Source organism: Calypte anna, chromosome 3, assembly GCF_003957555.1.
Source record: "Calypte anna isolate BGI_N300 chromosome 3, bCalAnn1_v1.p, whole genome shotgun sequence".
In the NCBI taxonomy this organism is placed as follows: Eukaryota; Metazoa; Chordata; class Aves; order Apodiformes; family Trochilidae; genus Calypte; species Calypte anna.
The window spans coordinates 113,773,782-113,790,747 of record NC_044246.1 but is presented as its reverse complement, the minus strand read 5'-3'; the positions used below and the strand labels follow the sequence as shown (position 1 = coordinate 113,790,747).

Genomic DNA, 16,966 nt, shown 5'->3' with positions numbered 1-16,966 from the left:
TGCTTGCTGTCTAAATCAGAGAGCTCACATCAAAGGGAAATGTAGAAGCTCAGTCACACCAAACAAGGCTCCTTCCACCAGTGTGTGGCTGGCACAGTTGTCTCTCTGCTCTTTGTTTTTAATAGCTGGAAGACATCCCTCTCCTCACTGCTCAGATACCAGCACTGTGTGCATCTACACACAGAAGAAAAACCTGGCAGGCTAAGGAGTTCAAGCTGTGAGAGAGTGACAGTTTAAACACTTGTGTAATTAATTAGTAGTAGAAAGTAATTTTTTTCCTGTATACTTTGGGACAACCTACTTAAGCTGGAAAGCCACAAAGCCAGGAGGATGGGGAAGGGCCTGGAAGGGATGACTTATGAGGAGCAGCTGAGGGCACCTGGATTGTTCAGTTTGGAGAAAAGGAGGCTGAGGGGTGACCTTAGTGCAGTCTGTGGCTTTCTCACAAAGGGGAGAGATGGGACTGGTTCTGATTTCTTCACTCCTGTGACCAAGGACAGGACTCAGGATTGGGGTGAAGCTGAATCAGGGGAGGTTCAGGTCAGATACCAGAAAAGGTTTTTCACCCAGAGGGCAGCTGAGCAGTGGAACAGCTCCCCAGGGAAGTGGTGACAGCACCAAACCTGAGTTCAAGAAGCATTTGGATGATGCTCTCAGGCACGTGGGGTGATCCTGGGGGTGCCCTAAACAGGGACAGGAGTTGGACTTCATGATCCTGATGGATCCCTTCCAACTCAGCATATTCTATGACTCTATGATTTACTTTGTGATTTTCTTTTCCATTTAAAAGAGAAGATTGTGTTCAGTGACTTCAAGAAGGTGCATATTATTTTGCAAAAAATGATGGTGCTATAAAAGGCAAGATTACAGATTTTGGAGATGCTGTTAGCAGAACAGTGTAGTGCTCTTAGGGTTCCACCCTGGGCCAACAGGAACTGTAAATGTCAAAGAAAGGTGGAAATTGGCATCTCTCCCCATCCAGTTTGCCAGTTGATGGGACTTTATCAGAATCATTCTTAAACCAATTACCAGACCTAGTATCCTGTTCTGAACACTTTGGCTCTAACCCACATCCATATTATGCAGATTATATCAAATACAAGTCTTACATCAAAAAGCACAACTGGATTTTTAAGTCTTGAGCTTTGCAGAGCTGATTAGATAAAGCAGTGAATTTGAATGGAAATTTGGAGAAGGACCTGTGCAGAAGAGGATCTCTTCAGTGATGCTAGAGTACTTCCTACTCCTGTACAGTGAGTAGAAGAGTGGAAAAAAAAATATTTTTCATGATCATTAAAAAGTCCAGAGCCATTTTCTCAAGTGTTAGAGGTGTTAAGGCAGGTGTCTGGCCCTCTTCCCAAATGGGTAATTGAATTGCTTTGAACTTCTGCGAGTTCAATCGGACACAGACTTAGCTCATAGCTGGTTTTATGGGATTATTCTGCTGTGTTCCATCACCTAGAAAGTTAGTGGCAGGTAAATGATTCTTGGATCTGTGTGGGCTGGGGCTGTGACAGGAGGTGAGAAAAACTTGCTGTGTGTCTTTCCTTTTCTCTCTGAAAGAAGAAAAAGAAGATAAGGGATGAGGTCACCCGTAGCTGGCCATGTACCCCCACTCAAGATCAGTGTTTGGAAAACATGTAGGGACTCCCCTGTCTAAAGAGTGAAAGTTATACAAAAAAGAAGCTAAAGTCTTGGTGGGATGACAAGGAAAACTAATGGTATTGAGGACAGTTATGCCCCTGAACAGCCTTCACTCCAAAAAATGGTGTTTGAAGTTAAAATGAGTGATTCTGCATCTGGCTGCTTGAGACCTGCTGGTTGGTTTACAGCCTGTGGGTTTGGGAGGAAATATAAGTTCTTTTTTACTTAGCTTCTTCTAGTTCTCCCTTCAATCTGGTATCCAGGTGCCTCAGGTTCCTTTTGGATGACCCATGAAAGATAGGCATGAAGTTTTAATGCTTTAGAGATACCAAGAGGCAGTAAATTGAATTGTTCCATCTTCCTTGGGGTGTGACTGCCAACTTCATGTAAGAAATATAAATAAGATTGATACTTAAAGCTACCTTTTTTTTTTTCCTATCAGGATCTAAACCAACTTGATTCTTCTTAAGGGCCAGATTCAGTTATTAAAATTGCTCAGTTTTAGTTTTGAGATTCCTTGGTACTTTACAGAGGTCTCTCAAGATTTCAGGGAGAGAAATGCATGGAAATTCTCTCTTGGTCAGCTCTCTTTTTCAGATGTGTCCTCAAGCAAATTTAACAGCCTATTGTAGCTGTTGAGAGCTTTGCTAACTGCTCAGAAGATCAAGCATTTGATTACAAGCTAAAAATCTGTTAGTGTTGAGGTTATTATGCTACTCTGGCAGCAAAGTTTGACCACAGCAAAGCACTTGGCCCCCAGTCTTTGCTCTCAGGGAAAGTATCTGCTATCTTTATTTTCTCCTGCACACCCCCAATCATTCTGCTTGTCCCTATTTTATTTTATTTCTTGTTCCTTTTGCAGCTGATTGTATTTCACAAGGAAAAAGAGGGGGGAAGCAAATTGAATTCTAGGTAGCCAGCAGAGTTCAGGAGGCTAAAAGGCTCTTATAGCAATATGGAGGGGGTGTGAAGTAATAGAGAATATCCATTACTTAATGAGGTGAATGAAATTATGATGATTCTAAAATGGCTGATTTACTTAACTGCTTTGTGAACTGATCTTTAAACAGGGTAAGTTTATTAAAATATTTTGAAAAGAGAAAATAACTGAAGCCCTGCTAGAATAATGCTTCTAAATAATGTTCCTTTAGTTATTCATTAAAAAGCAGCAGATAGTTGGCAATGTTGGAGCATGTTCAATAATACCACGTTTTGCAATATTTGTTTTGGGTTTTTAATGGAAAGTTCCCAGTTCCTGCAGTTGTTCTCAGGATGTAAAGCTCACTCAGAAGCATTATTTCTAGATCTCATGATTTTAGAAAAGTACCTGGAAATGTGAATAAGAGTTCAGATGACCAATAAGAAGGATGTCAGATGCAATGTATGCTGTGTAAGGAGAGGCAAGGCAGTTTTTACATCCTTATATGATATTAATGAGACCAGCAATGAGATGCTGGGTGTTTTTAAGTGTTGAAAAATGATGCAGAAGTTGTCTAAAAGGGTTAGAGAGCTAGAAGAACACTTTGCACAGACAGACAGAGCTGCATGGGGCCTTGAGTAACCTGACCTAGTGGGAGGTGTCCCTGCCCATCCAGGGAACTAAATGATCTTTCAGGTCCCTTCCTACCTGAGCCATTCTTTGATTCTTGGGTTTGTTTTTTTTTCCAAATAACCAACATTTCCCAGTGATTGTGTTGAGCATAGTATAATGGATTTAATTTGACAGTGGGTTTGCTACTCTTAGATTTCTTTTTCTGCAAGCCCTGTAGCAGCAGTGATTACCAGGACTCTGTAGAACACAAGATGGAAGTTGTGGAATGTTTTACTCTTATGGCAAAGGATGGCCTTTTCCAGCAGTCCTTCCTTTCCTGTGCACTTTAAATTACTGCATGTGCATAGCAGATCCACACTGCATTAAACTTGGACAAATTGGAGGCCAGGGCACTTTCCCACATCCAGCCCCGTTCAGCAGAAGGTCACCCATTCCTCTTGCATGGTAGAACACTGGAGTTCATTATGTGTAATTCACCAGTAAATCACTAGAGGATACTTAGTATTCACTAAAGGATTATATGTAATTCACTAAAGGATATTAATTTGGCCTGAGAATCCAGATTTGGAAGCTCAGCCCTGATATTTTAGAGAAATTAGGGATCACACCCAAATTTCAAAGGGAATGACTGGCCATGGCAACAAACTGCTGCAGGAAATGGGGAGTTCAGTGTTGGTTGACTTCTTTAAGCTCTCTGGAAAGTCATGTCCTTGGCAGATGTGAGTTTTCTAGTTCAGAGAGACAGAAGGACAGAAGTTTTTGGTTTCTAGGTCTGTGGCAAACTGGAGATGGAAGGGGATAATCTGAAGGATGTTTTGGTATTAAGCATCGAAGAGTCAGCAAAGGAGAAATTTGGAGCACAGGTAATTCTGGGTGGAGTTCATTAAATCCTCCAGTCCAGCAAGTACTTGAGCACATGAGAGTTGGTGCTGACAGATAGATGACATGAGAAATACAGGTGAAAAAAAAGACAAAAATGGGTTTATCTCCAAGGAAAAGCGAGCTGACATACCTACTGAAAACCATCTTACGGCCAGATGTTTAAGAAGAGATTTTCCATTTATAAAGCATCTCCTCTGAGCTGCCAGGGGGGCTTTCAGGCTGTGCAGGAGTTTATGGTGTGAGTCAGTAAGACAGTGTGACTCCTCTCCTCACAAAGCTTGGAAGAAAGAAACAAACCTAGAACACAGTGTCTGCTTCCAGACGCTCCTCGTCGAGCTCTGAACGTCTCAGCCTTGAGCTACGACTTCCAAATTTTAGTTGTTACAATTCCAGTCAGTTGCTGGTCTACTGCTGCATTGGCTGCTGTGCCCTCCTTTTAGTAGAATAGTCTGGGTGCTTGTCTTTTAAAATTTAAAATGGCTTGTACGTTTGCAGTAATCAATTGTCCAAAGGACAGCACATTCCTGTTAGACCAAAGCACTTATCCAGCTGTAGTCCGTCTGTCTTCTAACACAGTCATTTTCTTGGATGGGAGTCATCCCCTTGCCTTGTCCTCCTGCTTCCCTCTCCTACATATACACTGCTGAAACAATGGATGGGGCTCAGTGTTTGCTTGAGGAGGCCAAAGATGGGAGCTTCTTCTTAGGGGATTGAGTCAATCATCAGCAAATTCACAGATGACACTAAGCTGGGGGGGAGTGTGGATCAGCTGGAAGGCAGGAGGGGTCTGCAGAGGGACCTGGACAGACTGGAGAGTTGGGCTGATTCCAACGGGATGAGGTTCAACATTCCAAGTGCCGGGTCCTGCACTTTGGCCACAACAACCCCATGGGGAGCTCCAGGCTGGGCACAGAGTGGCAGAAAGGGACCTGGGAGTCTGGATTGCCAGGAAGCTGAAGAGGAGCCAGCAGTGTGCCCAGGTGGCCAAGAAGGCCAATGGCATCCTGGGCTGTGTCAGGAACAGCGTGGCCAGCAGGTCCAGGGAAGGGATTCTGCCCCTGTGCTCAGCCCTGAGGAGGCCACAGCTTGAGTCCTGTGTCCAGTTCTGGGCCCCTCAGGAAGTTCAGGAAGGAGATTGAGGTGCTGGAGCAGGTCCAGAGAAGAGCAAGGAGGCTGTGAAGGGATCCAGCAGAATTGCTGTGAGGAAGGGCTGAGGGAGCTGGGGGTGTTGAGGCTGGAGAAGAGGAGGCTCAGGGGAGACCTCATCACTCTCTCCAGCTCCCTGAAAGGAGGTTGGAGCCAGGGGGGGGTTGGGCTCTTTTCCCAGGCAACTCTCAGCAAGACAAGAGGGCAGGGTCTCAAGTTGTGCCAGGGGAGGTTTAGGTTGGAGATGAGAAAGAATTTCTTTCTGGAGAGGGTGATCAGGCATTGGAATGGGCTGCCCAGGGAAGTAGTGGATTCTCCGTGTCTGGAGATCTTTCCAAAGAGCCTGGATGTGGCACTGAGTGCCATGGGCTGGGAACCACGGGGGGAGTGGATCAAGGGTTGGACTTGATGATCTCTGAGGTCCCTTCCAACCCAGCCAATTCTATGATTCGATGATTCTATGATTCTCATTTTTGGATTTTCCAGGCTGTAAATGCCATTTTGGTGGATGTGTAGGACCATGTCTGTACCACTGCATTTTAGCTACAGCTCTACTAAGCTGTTCCTCAGCCCCAAGGCCACTTGGCCACATCCATACCACCACACACCCTTATCCTAGAGGGACTACATCAAACAGAGCATTTGTTTGTGGTTTCTGCTCCGTGAAAAATCTTGAAAAAAAGGGCTGCAAATTGGTCAGGATTGCACTGGTTGTGCTGGACCAAAACTGTGCCAGAGACAGTTACAGTGATTTAATAATGCTGCAGACAACTCTGTGTAAATGCTGTGGTGCCTCTTCCTGGGCACTGTTTTATTTCCTGATACTGACAGGGCTGTACCCTCTGACTCAAGGATAGATCTGTTCCCACTCTTTAGTCAGGTCTGTGTTGTGACATTTTATTCCCTTGAAGAGGTTCCCTTGTGACATCCCTAAAACCTACAGGCTTGGGTCACTTAACTGGGATTCACGGATCTGAAAAAGAGGACTCAATATAGAAATTAAAAAAAAAAAAAAGTTCTGTCATTCTGTGGCTTCTGCTGGGGACTTCTGTGTGCCAGTGCTGGAATGGAAATGAGGAGTGATCTTCAAAATCTGTGGAAAGCCACAGTCTTGACTCCCTGTTTTTGGTAGCCAGCGCCTCTCTCGTTTGTATTAGCCAGCCCTGCCCTTGGCAGTCCAAGATAATTGTGACAGCCATCATCCCTCTCTTGGTTTTCACAGGGTCCTTGGAATTCTTATTTGACATTCCTGAGGCTGCTGTTTGTCTGCTCTCTCTTCTAGAGACTGTACAGTAGCTCTGTCATGTCTCCTGGAGTTTGAGTGATCTCTTCACTCTGCTCTCCTGCAGGAATTGTAATAAACCCTTGACTCACAAGAAGATTCACAAGAAGGATGAAAACACCTTGATCTCTTTGCCAAGTTCTGTCTGCCCTCCATCTGCCATCTCATCTTCTCAAGATCCTGAGTTCTGAAGGAGGTGATCTTGTCATTTGTATGCCATTTGGATCTCTAGTGAGGAGATGTAGGAAGGGACAGAGGGGAGCATATTGGGATTTTTTTTCCCAGTTCAATTTCTGGACTTGGGAGCAAATATGTGTTCGTTGTTCTGGCACCTTGGGAAGTTTGGGAGTTAAAAATGTTTTTAATGAGCCACCATGATGATTGAGTTCCATGTGAAGCCAGAATTTGGAGGGGAGAAAAGGCTGTAGGCTTATTTTTTTAAATGAAAGCTCAGTAGTAATTGGATGTGCTGCACTTTCCTTGTTAGGGCAGGCAATCTGTGACAACATTGCAGGTTCAAAAGTTACTGACTTCAGAAATGGAACTTCAGAAACAGGACTTCAGTCACATCAACTTTGGTCCTGCAGGCCACGGGAATTTCCGCTAGGAGTGTTTTCATCTTCTCCTTTCAAGGTAGCAACAAAAAGTTAGGGCAACTCAAAGGGCCCCTGCTTAAGATTCAAAAGAGTTGTGGTTCGTAAATCTCCCATCAGAACTGGTTAAAGCCTTCCCAGAGAAATGAACCTCTGGCCTCAACCTAAAAGTTTTGGAATTTGGGATTTCTCTCTGGTGAATACTTAGCAATGGGCAAAATTTTGTCCAGAATCAAGTGGCAGCCTCTCTGAAGCAGCAGTTTATCAAAAGCAAAAGGGTACTAACTGCAGATTGGTTGGAGAAGGTGCAGGGAATGTTAGGAGAAGAGAGAAATGCTATTTGAGCACTTCAAAGAAAACAAACCCTTCAAGGGAGGTGAACTCTCACGTGTGGCTCTGTCATGTGTGTGACTTTGGACCAGAATTGATCTTTCCTGCGCGTGAGGTTCTTTTCGCCTACCTCAAAGACCTAACGAGCTGAAATCTTTACTTTTATATTTTCCCTTGGTTTTAGCCTGCTGGAAACCATGTCTCACTACACAGACGAGCCAAGATTTACCATAGAGCAGATAGATCTGCTCCAGAGGCTGAGACGCACGGGGATGACCAGGCACGAAATCCTGCACGCGCTTGAAACCTTGGATCGTCTTGATCAAGAGCATAGTGACAAATTTGGAAGAAGGTCCAGCTACGGAGGGGGTTCCTACAGCAACAGCACCAACAATGTCCCAGCATCTTCCTCGACAGCCACAGCTTCCACGCAGACCCAGCATTCTGGGATGTCCCCATCACCCAGCAACAGTTACGACACCTCCCCACAGCCTTGCACTACGAATCAGAACGGGAGGGAGAGTAACGAGAGGTTGTCTGCCTTCAATGGGAAGATGTCACCCACCCGCTACCCACTGGCAAACAGCTTGGCTCAGAGGTCGTACAGTTTTGAAGCTTCTGAAGAGGACTTGGACATTGATGACAAAGTGGAGGAGCTGATGAGGTTAGTAGAAGTCTTTGGAAAAAGTTGGGAGGGTCAAAGTTGAGAGGTCTCCAGAAGATGTTTGCATGTTGGGGGACTGCTCTAGTAGTGATAGGTATTAGCAAGTGATATAAACACTTTGAAAATATAAAATATGTCTCTCAAATAAAAATATAAAATAATAGCTCAGATTGTAACAGCGAGAAAGCACAACTCCTGTAGATAGCTATTCCCTCAAAGTCACTCTCTCAGTGCCTGAGGTTAGCAGAAGTCTGGAAAAAGTTGGGAGGGTCAAAGTTGAGAGGTCTCTGTAATGTATTTGCATATTGGAGGACAGCTCTAGTAGTGATAGGTATTAGCAACAAAACAGGAACTCCTGTAGAGAGCTATTCCCCTTCCAGTTCCTTGAAGGTCACGATCTCAGTGCCTGAGGTTAGTAGAACTCTGGAAAAAGTTGGGAGGGTCAAAGTTGAGAGGTCTCCAGAAGATGTTTGCATGTTGGAGGAGTGCTCTAGTAGTGATAGGTATTAGCAAGAAAGCAGAAACTCCTGTAGAGAGCTATTCCCCTTCCAGTTCCATGAAGGTCACTATCTCAGTGCCTGAGGTTAGTAGAACTCTGGAAGAAGTTGGGAGGGTCAAAGTTGAGAGGTCTCCAGAAGATGTTTGCATGTTGGGGGACTGCTCTAGTAGTGATAGGTATTAGCAAGTGATATAAACACTTTGAAAATATAAAATATGTCTCTCGAATCAAAATATAAAATAATAGCTCAGATGTAACAGCGAGAAAGCACAACTCCTGTAGATAGCTATTCCCTCAAAGTCACTCTCTCAGTGCCTGAGGTTAGCAGAAGTCTGGAAAAAGTTGGGAGGGTCAAAGTTGAGAGGTCTCTGTAATGTATTTGCATATTGGAGGACAGCTCTAGTAGTGATAGGTATTAGCAACAAAACAGGAACTCCTGTAGAGAGCTATTCCCCTTCCAGTTCCTTGAAGGTCACGATCTCAGTGCCTGAGGTTAGTAGAACTCTGGAAAAAGTTGGGAGGGTCAAAGTTGAGAGGTCTCCAGAAGATGTTTGCATGTTGGAGGAGTGCTCTAGTAGTGATAGGTATTAGCAAGAAAGCAGAAACTCCTGTAGAGAGCTATTCCCCTTCCAGTTCCATGAAGGTCACTATCTCAGTGCCTGAGGTTAGTAGAACTCTGGAAGAAGTTGGGAGGGTCAAAGTTGAGAGGTCTCCAGAAGATGTTTGCATGTTGGGGGATTGCTCTAGTAGTGATAGGTATTAGCAAGTGATATAAACACTTTGAAAATATAAAATATGTCTCTCGAATCAAAATATAAAATAATAGCTCAGATTGTAACAGCAAGAAAACAGGAACTCCTGTAGACAGCTATTCCCCTTCCAGTTCCCTGAAGGTCACCATCTTAGTACCTGAGGTTAGCAGAAGTCTGGAAAAAGTTGGGAGGGTCAAAGTTGAAAGGTCTCTGGAATGTATTTGCATGTTGGAGGAGTGCTTTAGTAGTGATAGGTATTAGCAAGAAAGCAGGAACTCCTGTAGACAGCTATTCCCTGAAGGTCACTCTCTTAGTGCCTGAGGTTAGTAGAAGTCTTTGGAAAAAATTGGGAGGGTCAAAGTTGAGAGGTTTCTGGGAGACATATGCATGTTGGAGGACAGCTCTAGTAGTGACAGGTATTAGCAAGAAAGCAGGAACTCCTGCAGACAGCTGTTCCCTTTCCAGTTCCCTGAAGGTGACTGTCTCAGTGCCTCTCACCTGCCTCTCAGTCTTGTGTAGATAGCCCCTGGCCTCGTGTGGGGATCCCAGAATCAGATTTACTGTTGAAATATTTTTTCCTCACACTGTACCAAAAAGTTAATGTTAGTGCACTCATTTTCCACTCTTATTCTCAAGACTTTTGTCAATTCACATGACTTCTCCTTCACCACTTCACAACTGTAGTATTCCCTTCCATATATTTATGAGCAGGGAATCTGCTTGGTTAATGCTTTCCATAGCATTATAGATCTATAGGGATCTCTAGAACATGCATGTTACTGACTTCTAGTTCATGGCAGTCTGGGGGATTTGCAGCCTTCATGTTGGGGTAGGAAAAGACAAATAATAAGAAGCAAAGTCTTCAGTGAGCATCAGTTGTGGTTTTTTTTTTTCCAGACTGACCTTCCATTACTTTTAGCAGGTTCCTTTTCAGCATTATGGCAAAGATGAAAGGAGGAGGGGATTATATGACTGAGGATGAAAGTCAGAGTCCGTGGGCTTGATAGCAAAAAGAAGTAAGAGGAAAGGCCAAAGGTCACAAAACAGTTTTATTCAAAATATTGGAATGTCTTTTTTTCCCCTAGGATTGCAACATTTATAAAGTACCTATGAGAGAACTGGGGTCCATAAGCTCCAGAATGAAAATATGTTTGAAGTAGTTTGGAGATTTGGGGTAAAAGTGTGGCTTTTGGGGGAAAGGCTTAGAGAGGAGCAATAAGAAAAATCCATCAACCTCTTTTACTATTGGCTTCAGGATGGTGGTGAGGGTAAAAGTATGCAGGAGTTCCCATTGCTGAAGTTTTAATCATTCCTTTGAGTTTTGGGTTCCTTTGCAAATATCTCAGGTAATGCTTTCAGTGCTTATTTAAACTGAAATTGCTTTTATTTGCAGGCATATGGAGGATGAGTGTTGGGTATAGAAATAAAAAATGAAGCCACAAATGAAGCTCCAGTCTTCCTTGAATGTTGTTGGGGCAGGAGGGGAGAAGGGAAAGGGAAATTAGAAATAATAAAGCCTAATAAAGTCTGGTTTTAATTGCCTGCCCTTCTCAGGAGGGAGGGAGGAAGAGGAAGGAAAAATATATGTGTTTACTGCAGCTGAAATTTGGTGCATATCACAGTCCTTGTGCAACCTCCAAATTATTTTCTTTTTAGCATAGTTTTAGTGCCTTCTGAACTATCTTTGCACACCTTGTAAAATTCATACAAAGGCTTTAAATAGCTGCCACTTGTTCATTCAACACAAGCTGGGGACTAAGGAATTAGGGGTTGAGGAACTGAGGCTGCAAAATCTTTTCTCCTTTGGGTCCTTCCCTTAAAAGGTTAGAGGAAGGTTTGGTTATGCACATACCTTTGTGCAGCTAACCAGGCAGCCCCTGCTATCCTTTATTTTTTATTTTTGTGCCTTATTTTTTACGACTGAGGGTTTTATGCTGGGATGAGAGATTTATTCATCCCCGTGTAATGAAACTTTGTGCATTCCATATGGCAGTGCTGCACCTCAGCTGAATTATATAGGACATGAGTCACCCATTCTGCTGCTGGGGTACTGGTGCTGGATCAAACGTGACACTTGGTAAAAGAAGTGTCCACTGCTGAGGCATTTTGATGATTTTAATGCCTGCCTTCCCCACTTTTCATCCCCTAAATAAAAGGAAGAAGGCCGTTTTCCATCTCCAAAGTGCATTTTGGGCTCTCTGTCTTTTTGTGTGTTCTTTTCTTGTTGTTTGTTTGTTTTGGTAGGAGGGACAGCAGTGTGATAAAGGAGGAAATCAAAGCCTTCCTGGCCAACCGGAGGATTTCCCAAGCAGTCGTTGCACAGGTAACAGGTAAGAACTCGTGGAGACCTTTCTTCATTTTGGGAAACTGTGTCTGAACTGCCTGGCTGTGCACTGTGCAGATGTTGGAATATTGCTTGGCTTTCTGCATTGCAGTGCAGATCTGTCAGCTTAGTCATGATAATGTATGCCTTTGATTTAAGACCCATTGTCCCGCACATCATGGAACTTCCCCAGTGAATCACTTTTTCTTTTTTTTTTGTCCTTTTTTTATTTTTTTTTTTGGTGGCTTATGCTAGCAGATTTTATTTTACAGCATTCTAATAAGCCCAAAGTTCTTATCTCAAAACGAAAGCAGTCTTTCTTAATTCTTAAATTGTTTGTTGAGTGCAGCAAACAGATATGCATCTGCATCTCTGGGTATGGTGAGAGAAATATAATAGGTATTTATATTAAATGCACATGAATAGTCAGGAGACACAGCTATAGTTGATATCATTACATCCAGGAGTCAGATTATGGTAGTTTGAAGTTTTTCAGTCACTTGCCTTTGAGTCCCCATTAATGAAAATCAGATGTGAGGGTGAGGGGATGACCATATTTGCTCAGCTTTTGCCTAGAAGGAGAAGCAGTTCTCTTTTTACCCTCTGCCTTGTGCCTCCTCTCTCCGGCACTCAGGACCAGTGAACAGACTGCAGTGATAGCACTTCTTCCTTAGGTGTGTTTCCAGAGCTTTATAGAAAGAGTAACAAATTCTTCCTGGTCCTCCATGGGGTGGGGGTGGTGTTAGTTCTCTTTTACAGCTCAAAATGCTTATCTAGAAGAGAGTAGCTGGTAGCCTGTGGAGGATGAAGACTTGATGATAAACTACAGATAGCTCAATATCATGTTATAACATTTATTCATTTTTAAAGTCCAACTTGAATAAAGATCTTAAAATAGATCTTTTCTGGGGTTCCTTGATGGCTAGGAATGCAAAACCCAGCAGGAGGGAAGTTGCTCTTTTCTGTTATTTCCAGTATTTTAAATGTTTTAAGAACCCATCTGTCTGGGAGGGCTGGCTTTGCAGACAAGGAAGCACTTGAGGCAGGCAGAAAGGTGTGTGCTTGAGCCATGGAGTCAGGAATTCCTTCCACATCATTGAATCACTGAATGCTTTGGGTTGGAAAGGTCTTAAAGGTCATCCAGTCCCACCCCCTGTCATGAGCAGGGACACCTCCCCCTAAACCAAGCCCCATCCAACCTGGCCTGAGACACTGCCAGGCATGGAGCAGCCACAGTTTCACTGGGAAACCTGAGCTGGTGTCTTAGCAACCCTTTTCTGTGATCTTGGGCAAAACTACTTGTCCTTTTACAGGTTTCAATGTCATCTGTAAAACAATGAGATGAACATTTTGAATAACTCCAGGAATGTTACTACTACCCTCATCAGGTGTTAGTGTTAGTACTCCAAAATATAAACGCTAAGCCTAGTTGCTTAAACTGTACCCAGAATGTTAAATATTGGCAGTTCGTGGGCCACCCACTTACTTTTGTGTAGTTCTTGTCTGGATATACTCTTGGTTTGAACACCCAGTCTCTGAATTAACTTCTGAAGAGCTTTTTATAAGGGTGAGGTAATTTTCTGACTCCAAGACTGAGCCCGAAGGTTCCAGCAAGTCCTTCCCTATTAATACAGGCTGAGGGATTGGGGTTGTTCAGCCTGGAGAAGAGGAGGCTCCCAGGTGAGCTCAGAGCAACCTTCCAATATCTGAAGGGGCTACAAGAAAGCTGGGGGAGGGCTTTGGACACGGGGGGGTAGGGAGAGGACAAGGGAAATGGGTTAAAAGTGGAAGAGGGGATATTGAGGTTGGAGATGAGGAAGAAATTCTTGAATTTGAGGGTGGGGAGATGCTGGAACAGGTTTCCCAAGGAAGCTGTGGCTGCCCCATCCCTGGCAGTGTCTCAGCCCAGGTTGGATGGGGCTTGGAGCACCCTGGGCTGGTGGGAGGTGTCCCTGACCATGCAGGGGGTTGGAACTGGATGAGCTTTAAGGTCCCTTCCAACCCAAACCCTTCTATAATTCTAGGAAGTCAAACTAGTTTTCCCTTCAAGAGAAGTTACACAAACACAAAAAAACCTGCAGGACAGTATTTCCAAAACAAGGCAGCATTTTTATTTCAGTCAATGGAACTTGGGGCAGGCAGGGCTGTGGGATCAAAATCACCACACCAAATCTTTGAGTCTGTATTGTTAAAAGCTGCTGATTTAATTATAATCAGCTGGGTGTCTCAGTGTATGTCTTGAAACCCCTGGGAGCAGACAGTAGCAGAGCCAAGACCTGCCTCTTCACCCCTGGTCATTTTGCTCCTTCCATCCTCACTCTGCTCTCTGGAATAAAGTTGTGAGTTGGTGGTTGAGCTCTGGGATCTCCAATGTCTTGGCCAGGCCATTCCTCCTGTGAGCAGATGACACCATCATAGAATCATAGAATTGGCTGGGTTGGAAGGGACCTCAGAGATCATCAAGTCCAACCCTTGATCCACTCCCCCCGTGGTTCCCAGCCCATGGCACTCAGTGCCACATCCAGGCTCTTTGGAAAGATCTCCAGACACGGAGAATCCACTACTTCCCTGGGCAGCCCATTCCAATGTCTGATCACCCTCTCCAGAAAGAAATTCTTTCTAATCTCCAACCTAAACCTCCCCTGGCACAACTTGAGACCCTGCCCTCTTGTCTTGCTGAGAGTTGCCTGGGAAAAGAGCCCAACCCCCCCCTGGCTCCAACCTCCTTTCAGGGAGTTGGAGAGAGTGATGAGGTCTCCCCTGAGCCTCCTCTTCTCCAGCCTCAACACCCCCAGCTCCCTCAGCCCTTCCTCACAGGACTTGTGCTGGATCCCTTCACAGCCTCCTTGCTCTTCTCTGGACCTGCTCCAGCACCTCAATCTCCTTCCTGAGGGGCTGAGGGGCCCAGAACTGGACACAGGACTCAAGCTGTGGCCTCCCCAGGGCTGAGCACAGGGGCAGAATCCCTTCCCTGGACCTGCTGGCCACACTGTATTCACTTCTCACAGGCCTGACTGAAGTTTCACACCCATCCCACTCCACCCCACTCTGTAACAAGGGGGGAATCCAGAGTGCAGTCACAGAGGTGGGAGAACATACCACTGGATGTCTCTTTCTATCTTGTCAGGGGGACATAATGAAGACTCAACTAAGGTCACTGCTGTTACCTTGTTTTCCAGCCAGATCAATGGGAAACAAGGTAGACCTAAAGGTTAAATGGCTACGTCCTTTTTCAGCTGACCCAGAAGTGTTTAAAATCAAAAATAAAATTTGCACATGATGCAGTTTCACAAGCAGAGAAACAAGGCTTGTGCTGCACCATGATCCATCAGTCTCTTCCTCCCTTACCCTTTGCAGCTGAACTGTGACATCCTCCATATGCTTGGTGGGAAGGGCTCTGGGAGCTGATTCATTTTAAATATAACCTGCAGCCTTGGGTAAGCAGATGCCCAGGACTTCTCTGCCACTGTTAAGTACATAGTTATGGCTTATCTGAAAGGAATAGTAAGTCTCAAAGAGATGTTTGAGGACCAGATTAAAGAGTGTGCTAAGTACCACCAGAAAGAAACATCAGCTCCTTTCAGAAGGAGAGGATGGTGAAGAGTGACTGAAAATAGCTGAGGACAGAGATCCAAAGAAGAAAGCAAGTGGCCCAGGACTCTCACTTCTAGACTTGTCTTAGGCCTGATAAGTGCTGCTTGACTTGTGTATTCCTCAGATGTATCTTCAGATGTGTCCAGTTCTTCCCATTCAGCTGTCAAACAGGCTCCTAAGGAAGGTCTGGAAATCACTTTTGATTAAAAGCCAGCAGGTTTTATAGGCAGTGGTAATGCCTTGCAGAGACTCATGTTTTCAAATGGTATCATATCAGTATTTACAGGCTTAGTCTTACTGGTAAAGCTGTTCTGTAAATAATTCAGTACAGGAGAAGAAAAATAGATAAATAAAACCCAAAGAGGTGGTCAGTGGCAGATGGCATAGGGAAGGAACATAAGAGGGAAATGATACCTTTTCAGAATACTGCTCAGGCTCCAGTGATCCGTGTCTCAGGGTCCTCTTTATTATATTGTGCATTGAGGTGGAACCCTGTTCTGGCCAATGAAGAGGCTGTGAAAGGAGACAATTCTGCAAGAACAGATCAACCCACAGAGGTTTCACAGCCTCCCTCATCATTCATTATAATACAAACATGGCAAGCTGGTTCTGGGGGCTGCAGTGCAGATGTTGGACACATTTGACTTTTTGACTTGCCCATCCACTGGCTACCACCTTGCATCAGCTGGAAGTCATTTGTTTTTTAGCACTTGAAATAAAGCTGAGGCCACATCACTCAGTTTTAGAGGTCATCTCTTGTGTTTAGGAAAGAGAGTCATCTTTTCTGCCCCAGGAGGCAAGAAAAAAAGAAAATGGAAAATTGATGGCTGTCTCTGTCAGAGGGAGAGGTGTTTGGCTGTGCTAGCTGATACTGCCAACTTTTTCTTTTCAACCTCTACCAATTTCTTTGCTATTCAAAAAAACAGTGTGTGCATGTATGGGGGGTGTGGATTGGGAGGGGAGAATGGCTTGGAGGGAAGGGAATAACTGGGCATCTGAACAGTGATATTGGACCCTTAGCAGGGAACCTGAAACTTTGCTTTCTTTTCTTAGTTGGGGCTGGGTTTGAAGTTGGCCAGTTTGGACATGTAAGGGATGAACTGAAGCTAAACCAGTGTGTTTTCATGTCTTTAAATCTCAGGCCTTGATAAGCTCCTCAGAGGGGGTAATGTTTCCCCTGTACTCATGACCATTCTTGTCCCCCATTCTCTGTCTTCTCATGTTCTGTCCTTAGGGCAGGAACCCAACTTCTGCCCCTTGAAACTTCCATTTTACCTAATTTCACTAATTCTCAAGCCACTTAGGATTTTGTTCAGAAATCTCTCTGCTTTTTCTCATCTGAATTCTGAAATTGCAAAGCACTTCTAGAATGCTCATTCCTGCATCAGTCAGTAGCCTCTAAAGCTCACTGAGCAGCCTTGTCCTTACAGACTCTGCAAGAGCAAACAGCTTTTTCCTTTTGTTTTTCCTGTGCTGCAGCAGAAGGGGATGGGAAAGGGTGGAGTGGAGGGACATGGAGCTGAAGGTTAAAGTTAGCTGTTACAGAAGAACAATTCTGTAAGCTCTCTTAGTTGTTTTAAAATTGCCAGAAACATTAGAAGTCATTTAGATAATTTGTCAGACAGGGAAAATTAAACCTGGAAGACATTCTATGAGGCTGCCTTGTGTACTGAGAGAAGAGGGCAGATTGGAAAATAGTAGCAGA

At 44.3% G+C, this 16,966-nt stretch overlaps 1 protein-coding gene across 16 annotated transcripts in view; it reads left to right on the top strand.

Moving 5' to 3' along the window:
* HMBOX1 (homeobox containing 1) overlaps positions 1-16,966 on the top strand; it is a 123,882-nt gene that overhangs the window by 57,737 nt on the left and 49,179 nt on the right. For all 16 annotated transcript variants that reach the window (XM_030447379.1, XM_030447375.1, XM_030447368.1 and 13 more), the window contains 2 exons: positions 7,614-8,093; positions 11,589-11,674. In XM_030447379.1, coding sequence (XP_030303239.1) covers positions 7,614-8,093; positions 11,589-11,674 — 566 coding nt within the window. The remainder of the gene's footprint in view (positions 1-7,613; positions 8,094-11,588; positions 11,675-16,966) is intronic.